The following is a 10,227-nucleotide window of genomic DNA, read 5'->3' on the forward strand; positions in this document are numbered from 1 at the left end:
ACAGTAAAAATGAACAAAATTTGGCTACCAGTATTAAAAAAAACTCTAGACTCAGGACAGTCAATAAAGAACAACACTCACAAAACTGGGGGATTCCAGACAGAAAACAGTCAGGGCCAGATAACACCTCCCAACAAAGGATTCCCCCAGGCAGGAAGCAGCCAGGCTTTGAAGCTGCAAGGCCATTCAATACTAATCAAGCTGGTCAATTGCAACATTCACACTTACCTCCAACAGACAAGAGTTCTTTCTCCCAACCTGGACTTTCCACAGATATATAAACCCCACTTGCCTAGTTTCCAACAGACCTCGCAACCTCTTAGGATGCCTGCCATAGATGTGGGTGAAACGTCAGAGGAGGGATTGCTTCTGGAACATGGCCATACATCCTGGAAAACTCATAGCAACTCAGTGATTCCAACCATGAAAGTCTTCGACAATACCACATGGCTGTTGGCTACAATCAAAATTTGTGCAGACTAAAACAATTCCATAATCAATGTATGCTGAACTCAACAGGCATTGTGGCATTCACACTCAGCCTTTGGTCTCCTACATATTTTGGACTTCCAGGAGTCCTGGGCCAGGATGGTCAGTGATGGGGAATTTTGGGAGTCCAAAACATCTGGAAGTTCAAAGACAGAACCACAGCCTTATAGGAGCTGTTCTGTGCCTGATAAGCAAGACCTGAGTGATGGAATGCACTTGGCGTTTTTCCCCACAAGGAATCTACTGCATCCTTTTAAATATTTATGTTTATGGATACTGCATACATTTCATAAGGCGCTCCATATACAATTATGAGCCCCAAATAGAACAGAGCCACGGAACCAATGGAAAGTATATGAATTGTAGCTGACTAATAATAATAATAATAAAACTTTATTTATACCCCGCCACCATCTCCCCAATGGGGACTCAGGGCGGCTTACATGGGGCGCTGCCATCGATAAAACAGTCTACTGTACTTGAGACTAACAAACCAACTGATTTAAGCCAACTGTGTCAGAAATGGTGCACCCTTCAAAGAATCCAGCAGATTACACTTATGATGGCCCTACTGAACATTTTAATTCACTCTAGTGTCCTCAGTCAGATTCAATATGAGCAATCACTTTCAACTGTTGCTAATTTCATCCAACTGCATGTTAAATCAGCCCGCTGTTGTTAATCATATTAACCTTGCATATTTTGTACACTTACAGAGCAATAAGGGACTTTGGACCATAATAAAATATTGATGATGATAAGTAACCATTGTATTTTAATTTTGAAGATATTTCTAAGACAACAAGCTAAAATATCTGTATTGCAGACCAAAAACAGCGAAAGTGCTCTGTTTCCCATTTTGTCTATTTGGCATTGAGCATTCACAGCTATAGGGAAATTCAGAGTTTGGAAACACTACTATGTAGGCCTATGAGAGGTCATAGGGAACTACTAGTACTACTACTTTTTTATCATGTCAGAAATGATTTGAGAACATACCTCAAGTCGCTTCTGGTGTTAGAGAATTAGCTGTCTACAGAGAGCTTGTCCAGGGGACGCCCGGATGTGTTACCATCCTGCTGGGAGGCTTCTCTCATGTCCCCACAAGCTACAGCTGACAGATGGGAGCTCACCCCATCTTGCGGATTCGAATCAGCAACCTTCAGGTCAGCAACCCAACCTTTAGGTCAGCAGTCCAGTCGGCACAAGGGTTTAATCCATTGCGCCACCGCAGCTGCTCCTCCTCCTATTATGTTTATTATGTCTATTTATATTTCATTTTTTCTCTCTACAAGGAGACTCAAAGCAGCTTACATTAAAAACATTGCAATACAATTTAAAATCTACAAATATACAAACATTAAAACAGAACTAAACATCAATTGTATGAAAAATTTACAATTAAAACGTTTAAACATTGGGGAGTAGCAAGTACTGTTACCTATAAAAGATCAACTGATCTCCTATAGTCTGGGAATATTCAATGCAGAGGGGCTTCCACAACTAAAGGTGCAGATAAACACTGAGCAAAATGAGATGAAAAGTGATGGGTCAAGACCAGCATAGATTTATTAACTTTCCTGCCAGCATTTTCTTGTTCTTGCGTGCCTTCAAGTAATTTACGGCTCATGGCAGCCGTAATGATGGGTATGGCTTAGAGTCACCATAAGTCAGAAACAACTTGAAGGCACAAAGAACATTTATTGCTTTGAGCTCAGGACAGGACATGTTAGAAAAGCCTTGCGGTTAGCCACCAAAATGGAGCAATACTAGAAATTTCTTCTGGACAAGCAACATGCCAGAGCCAACTGACAAAAGCTTACGGTGACGCAAACTTACAAAAGAGTAACCAGTTAGGCAGTGTTGCAATCTAGCAATTTTCTTTCATTCTTTGCAAGCCATAGCCAAATACAACAGTCTCTCTAGGTATTCCTTTTGCATACTATTACAGGGAATTGATACACAAACTAAGATAAAGCCCATAAAGGTAGATTGGATGAGTGAGTTTTCCTTATGCTAAGATAAAGATTGGGAAATATTTAATTCTTTGGAGGTTTTACAGGTTTTTTTTAAATGACGGGTAAATTCTGCATCTCCATTTTAAAAAATTAGACAAACCCACAACAACTCATCTAGATTTTACTTTACCTTTTTAGGCACACATCCAACATTCACCTATAAAAGAAAAAAAAACCAGTAATTAGAATTGAATTTCAGGACTTCTAAGATAAGTACATATTAGCAGAACATGCACAAACTGATCAAACTAGATTTGGCATATTTTATTATTTCACTACTCTGAATTCATAACTAGGATCATTATAAGGTCAAGGGACTTTACAGCAGGCATGGGCAAACTTTGGCCATCCAGATGTTTTGGACGTTAACTCCCACAAATCCTAATAGCCTATTGGCTGATAGAAATTGTGGAAGTTGAAGTCCAAAACACATGGATGGTCAAAGTTTGTCCATGCCTGCTTTGCAGGAAGCACTGTATCCCTATAAGATGCCACCCTGGATTATTAATATCAAAGATGGGGAACAATTTTATCCTTGCTGCAACATTGTCCAAGTATAGCACTTTTATTTTTCTGTAATATTGACCACTGATATAAAGGAATGGCAACTGAGACATCTGTTGACTGCGGTCTTCACCAAATCCAGGCTAAATTTGCACAACCTAATATTTGGCTTTCTTCCTCTGTCAGGGTAAGGTATGATGTCTATTGGAAAATGTCTTGTAATACTATTTCCCTGGTGTCCCATTAAGCAGACATCATCTTGGGCAATCCTTGTATGGAGAACTTCCCAAGCATCCCATCCTTGCATTTTTCTAAAGAGAAAGAAATATACCATATACACTTAGGTAAAGGTTTTCCCCTGACATTAAGTCTAGTCATGTCCGACTCTGGGGGTTGGTGTTCATCTCAATTTCTAAACCGAAGAGCTGGCGTTGTCCATAGACACCTCCAAGGTCATGTGCCTGGCATGACTGCATGGAGCGTTGTTACCTTCCCGCCAGAGCGGTACCTATTAACCTACTCACATTTGCATGTTTTTGAACTGCTAGGTTGGCAGAAGCTGAGGCTAACAGCGGGAGCTCATCCCACTCCCCGGATTTGAACCACCAACCTTTTGGTCAACAAGTTCAGCAGCTCAGCAGTTTAACATGTTGTGCCATCAAGGGCTCACCATATACACTTGCTGCAAAACAGGAGCTTTTTGTTGAGTTCCAGGATCAGAGAAGCAGATGGCAGAAACAGAAGAACGGCCTCCCTCAGGGGAGCATGCTTGCTCCATCAATGTTGAACATTTACACAAATGACCAACCACTGCCAGAAGAGACAAAGAGTTTTATCTATGCTGATGATCGTGCCATCACTGCTCAAAAAGGGAAGCTTTGAAATAGTTGAATAGAAGCTCTCCGAAGCTTTAGGTGCTCTTACTGCCTATTACAGAGAAAACCAGCTGATTCTTAATCCAGCTAAAACACAGACATGTGCTTTTCACCTTAAGAACATACCAGCATCTCGAGCTCTGAGGACTACCTGGGAAGGAATCCTATTGGAGTATTGCAGCACACCAAAATATCTGGGAGTTACTCTGGACCATGCTCTGGTTTATAAGAAGCACTGCTTGGATAGCTAACCTCATGTATACGTTGAGGGCAGGTTTTGGGACCAAGATTATGGATTCTGATACAACCCATTGTCAAGACTGTCACCCCTTACTGCCATTTCCCTTCCCAGGCATTCAAAAAAGGCAGAAATGGCATCACAGCTGAGAAAACAGAGGCAATTACAAACATTCGACATACATACAACTCATAATTAAGAACTCGAGTGAGACAACAAGAAGTGAGAGGAAATCTAATGTCACTGAAAAGGAATCAATGCAAGATCCTAAAAGATCTGGACCAAGGGAAGAAAAATCTCCATCCTATTTGTCAGCACTTTGTTGCCGTGCACCTTCAAACGTTTTCTGATTTATGGGAAAGGTATCTTCTTGGAAAGGTAGGTTCAGAAGAAATTGCTTTTGCCTTCCTCTGAGGCTGAGAGAGTGTGACTTGCCCAAGGTCACTCAGTGGAAATTTGAACCCTGATTTCCAGAATCAAAATCCACTATGCCATGCTGATACTTATCACCACTTTACAATAACTCAAATAGCTAATTATTTTGCTATCCCTTTAACAGAACTCAATTCAAACCGGCAACCTTCAGGTTAGTGACCCAACCTTCAAGTCAGCAGTCCTGCCGGGACAAGGATTTAACCCATTGCGCTACCGGGGGCTCCTGACAAATGGCCATCCAGCCTCTGTTTAAAAGCTTCCAAAGAAAGAGCTTCCACCACACTCTGGGGCAGAGAGTTCCACTGTTGAACTGTTTGTATGGTCAGGAAGTTCTTCCAAATATTCCAATCAAAATCTAATCAAAATGAAAAAAATGTATAAAAAGTGGAAGCGAGTGAAAAATAAAAGCATCTCCCAGAATGCATTTTGCAAGATGCCTTTGAACAATCTCTAGGAGGTTCAAAATGTTTTTATCTACTTACACAAGCTCTACCTGATCTTGCCTATGTGTGCATGTGTGTGTGTGTGTGTGTGTGTATAAATAAAATAAAAAAGACAAAAAAATATAGGTGTTGACTTTTGCATGTGCACACAAGTCAAACATGAATTTACTTTTGGGATTAGGCGGGGTGTTTATTTTCTTTGTTTAATGAATTATGGCATTGACTGTTTGCCATTTTTTGTTGGAAGCCACCCTAAGTCCATTTGGGGAGATAGGGTGGGCTATAAATAAAGTTTTTTTAATTATTATTATTATTAGGAGCCCCGGTGGCAAAGTGTGTTAAAGCACTGAGCTGCTGAACTTGCAGACCGAAAGGTCCCAGATTCAAATCTTGGGAGCGGAGTGAGCGCCCGCTGTTGCTCCAGCTTCTGCCAACCTAGCAGTTCGAAAACATGCCAATGTGAGTAGATCAATAGGTACCGCTCCGGCGGGAAGGTAAGGGCGCTCCATGCAGTCATGCCGGCCACATGACCTTGGAGGTGTCTACGGACAATGCCGGCTCTTTGGCTTAGAAATGGAGATGAGCACCAACCTCCAGAGTCAGACATGACTGGACTTAACGTCAGGGGAAAACCTTACCTTTATTATGATTATTACTATTATTACTATTATTATTATCTTGCAGCACATTTTGCTGTAGTTTTTAATGAGTATGTCATTGAGTCTCAACCAAGTAAGTAAGTAATTTTATTTTTCTATCCCGCCACCATCTCCCTGCAGGGAGTCCCTGCAGGGACTTGGGGTGGCTAATACAGGGGCAAAGGCCCAGAAGCAATCAACAACATACAGCAGATAAAAATATATTACAATAAGTAAAAACACAGTAAAATCAGCATTGTACAAGAGCAATACATTAACCATAAAAACTCATTTAGAGCATAAAATGAGTAAAATAAAAATAAAATAAAATGGACCACCAGGTTGAAGGAGGGGGATAGCATAGAGGGGCCATTAAGACTAAAGTGCAATAATGTAGTTATAAAGTGCTTCAGAGCAAAAGAACAAAGTGCAGCAGTTTCTCAGCAGTTGGAGTGAGGACAGACATCCAATTAAGTACGGGGAAAGGGAACAGTGCGTAAATTAGTACCGTATATTAATTTTTAAACTCATCACAGTTTGTGACAGCCACAAAAATAAAGTTTCTGGAGTATAACAACTACTTTCAAAGTAAGGATCTCACAATTAAACAGGAAATAACCATTTCAAGCCTCACTTATTGTATGTATATGCAGCTTTCTTTCCTTGCTCTATGTTTTCCTGAGAAGCTGTGGGAGGGGCTGCAAAACACATGATTTGCTCTAAGATGAGCACAGAGCACAGATTTCTTTAGACTTTGGGACTGCTCAGATCGCAAACTTCCAAACACTTGCCTGTTGTTTACTGTAAGAGAGAGATGTTCTGACCGGATGGCACAAAAATTATCTCAAACATATCTGTAAATTACTGATAAGTTGTGTACCTGTATATGCTGAACACATGAAGTTTGTGAGTAAACCAAATTTATTTATTTTTTACCAAAATCTACTTTACTTTGTCTCTTAAGTGCATAATATAAAACAAGTTGTTTCATTGGAGAGTATGTATATTTTTAGGCACTGAAAAACACTTCTGAAGAACGGCTATTTTTATGCACTGGCATATTCTCTGTTTTCCAAACAGATCTGAAACAACAAGTTATTCAGTCTAACAACTGAAGCCAATTACTTTGCATAATTACATTTGGTTGCAACTACATTTGGAAGCAGTGAAAGATTACCTATTTACGCGACTGCATCTTCCCTATTCGAACCTATTTGAACCTTAAGATCAGCCGGGGAGGCCCTCCTCTCGGTCCCCCCTCCCTTACAAGCGCCAACTTTGGAATTTCCTCCCCAAGGAAATTAGACAAGCGCCCACCCTTACAACATTCAGAAAAGGAACTGAAAACTTGGCTATTTAAGCAGGCCTTTAACAATGGCTTATAACAATCACCCCAACCGGACAGGCCTTAAATGGCTATTATAATTATAACTACATGCCCATACAACCCAGAGCGCTTGCAATAACCCTATGCATATATTGTTGTGATATTTTGTTTTTTGTGACATACCTCACAACCTCTAAAGATACCTGCCACAGATGTGGGCGAAACATCAGGAGAGAATGCTTCTGGAGCATGCCCATACAACCCGGAGCGCTTGCAACAACCCTATGCTTATATTGTTATGATATTTTGTTTTTATTAACTAATACATAATGATTTCTTATGTGTTTTGTCTGGTTGTAAGCCGCCCCAAGTCCCTAGGGAGATGAGACCAGGCACAAATAAAGTTTATTATTATTATTCTAATCAGTCGGGTTTTTGGCTCTTCTCTAAAAGGTTATGATCTCTAAAAGGTCATGCTTTTCTAAAACACATACAGAATTTGGGGGAGGGGGCAACCTGGCTCGACAGCAGTATATGTGAAAAAGGTCTTGGGAGTCCTCTAGGACAGTAAGTTAAACATGAGCCAACAATGTCATGCGGCGGCTAAAAAAGCCAATGGGATTTTGGCCTGCATAAATAGGAGTATAGTGTCTAGATCCAGGAAAGTTATGCTCCTGCTCTATTCCGCCTTTGTCAGACCACACCTGGAATACTGTGTCCAATTCTGGGCACCGCAATTGAAAGGAGATGTTGACAAGCTGGAATGTGTCCAGAGGAGGGAGACGAAAATGATCAAAGATCTGGAGAACAAGCCCCATGAGGAGTGGCTTAAAGAGCTGGGCACGTTTAGCCTGCAGAAGACAAGGCTGAGAGGAGGCATGATGAGGGCCATGTATAAATATGTGAGGGGAAGTCATAGGGAGGAGGGAGCACACTTGTTTTCTGCTGCCCTGGAGACTTGGATACGGAACAAGGGCTTTCAAACTACAGGAAAGGAGATTCCACTGAACATTAGGAAGAAGTTCTTCACTGTGAGAGCTGTTCAGCAGTGGAACTCTCTGCCGCAGTGTGTGGTGGAGGCTCCTTCTTTGGAAGCTTTTAAAACAGAGGCTGGATGGCCATCTGTCGGGAGTGCTTTGAATGTGCATTTCCTGCATGGCAAGGGGTAGGACTGGATGGCCCTTGGGGTCCCTTCCAAGTCTATGAGTCTATTATTAACTCCACTGAGGAAGAGCTAGGGACGCAGAGGAAGGCTGGCAGTACAAGGCAATTTTTTTTCGTGTCAGGAGCAACCGGAGTTGCTTCTGGAGTGAGAGAATTGGCCGTCTGCAAGGACGTTGCCCAGGGTGTTTTGATGTTTTACCATCCTTGTGGGAGGCTTCTCTCATGTCTCCGCATGGAGCTGGAGCTGACAGAGGGAGCTCATCCGCGCTCTCCCCGGGTGGGATTCGAACCTGGCAGCCTTCAGGTCAGCAACCCAACCTTCAAGTCACAAGGCTTTTAGCCACTAGGCCACCGGAGGCTCCAGTACAAGGCAATGTCAACCCGCAGTGCAGAGTCCCCCTTCCGTTCCCCTTCCCCGGGACTCACGCAGGTGCCGCCCAGGGCTCCTTTCTCGACCACGGCCACCCGGGCCCCGAGCTCCGCGGCGCGCCGTGCGCAGGCCAGGCCCCCCGAGCCGCCCCCCAGGACCAGGAAGTCGAAGGCGGAGGAGGAAGAAGCACGAAGCTGGGCCATGGCTCTGGCTTTGGCTCTGGCGGCGGCAGCAGGCAAGAAGAGGAAGGAGGCGAGGCGAAGGCGCGGCGGCAGACCCATCCCGCCTCCCCTCCGGACTCTCCCGCCTTCGCTCTGACCGGGGACGCTTCTGTGGCCCCGCCCACCCGCGCTGTGATTGGCCGCGCGCATCAGTCACTCTCGTATGAAAGCCCTTCCTTTGGGGAAGAAGGCGGGGCTAGGGATAGAAATCCCGCCTTTCCAGGAAGCTTCACTTTTTGAGCACTCGGCTCTGCCTTTGGGCGGGCTTGGTTGCCAATCCAATCAAGGGGCAGTCCAGGAGCCTCCGGTGGCCCAGGGGATAAAAGCCTCGTGACTTGAAGGTTAGGTTGCTGACTTGAAAGCTACCAGGTTCGAATCTAACCCGGGGAGAGCGTGGATGAGCTCCCTCTATCAGCTCCATGCGGGGACATGAGAGAAGCCTTCACAAGGATGGTAAAACATCAAAACATCCGGGCGTCCCCTGGGCAACGTCCTTGCAGACGGCCAATTCTCTCACTCCAGAAGCAACTCCGGTTGCTCCTGACACGAAAAAAAAAAAAAAAACCACCAGATAATATTTATTTATGTTCCAGGTTGGGTACCCAGCGTTGCCCAGGTTATTTGAAAAAGCATTTTTTAAAGGGTTGTTGTATGTCTTTCGGGCTGTGTGGCCATGTTCCAGAAGTATTCTCTCCTGACGTTTCGCCCACATCTATGGCAGGCATCCTCAGAGGTTGTGAGGTATGGATAAACACAGCCCGAAAGACATACAACAACCCTGTGATCCCGGCCATGAAAGCCTTCGACAACACATTTTTAAAATTTTTTACAAAATGCATAAAGTTGTGGGTGAACTACAACTCATATCATGCCAGGTGAACTCCATGAAACTCCATCAGCGGTTGAAGTTTGTCATGTTGGGCAAGTTTGGCCTAGATCTGGCATGCGCAAACTTCGCCCCTCTGGGTATTTTGGACTTCAACTCCCACAATTCCTAATAGCCTATCGGCCGATAGGCTGTTAGGAATTGTGGGAGTTGAAGTCCAAAACACCCGGAGGGCCAAAGTTTGCCCATGCCTGATCTAGATGCATCATTGGCACCAATTTGGTGGGGTTCAGTGTGCTCTCTGGCTGCAGGATGAACTATAGCTCCCACCATGGTGGGTCTGTCCCCCCCAATTCCTTCCAGTAGGTTCAGTTGCTCATGGGGGTTCTGTGTGCCAAGTTTGGTCCAGATCCATCATCGGTGATGGTCGCAGTGTCTCTGGATGTCAGTGGACTACAACTCCCAGAAATGAGCGTCAGTTCCCCGCAGACTCCTCCAGTATATTCAGTTGGTCATGGTGGTTCTGTGTGCCAAGTTTGATCCAGGTCCATTGTCGGTGGCGTTCACAGTTTCTCTGGTTGTACGTGAACTACAACTCCCAGAAATCGAGGTCTATCCCTCCCAAACCAATCCAGTATTCAAATCTGGGCATATCAGGAATGCATGCATCTTTGTTTGA

General features: G+C 43.8%; 1 protein-coding gene across 1 annotated transcript in view; it reads right to left on the reverse strand.

Annotated features, from left to right (window-relative positions):
- Positions 1-8,900, reverse strand: part of gsr (glutathione-disulfide reductase) — a 33,224-nt gene extending 24,324 nt beyond the window's left edge. The window contains exons 1-2 of the mRNA XM_003224649.3: positions 8,558-8,900; positions 2,638-2,664 (exon numbers count right to left, since the gene is read on the reverse strand). Coding sequence (XP_003224697.2) covers positions 2,638-2,664; positions 8,558-8,872 — 342 coding nt within the window. The 5' untranslated portion in view covers positions 8,873-8,900. The remainder of the gene's footprint in view (positions 1-2,637; positions 2,665-8,557) is intronic.
- Positions 8,901-10,227: the final 1,327 nt, after the last annotated feature.

The sequence above is a fragment of the Anolis carolinensis genome, chromosome 2 (genome assembly GCF_035594765.1).
Source record: "Anolis carolinensis isolate JA03-04 chromosome 2, rAnoCar3.1.pri, whole genome shotgun sequence".
Lineage (NCBI taxonomy): Eukaryota > Metazoa > Chordata > Lepidosauria > Squamata > Dactyloidae > Anolis > Anolis carolinensis.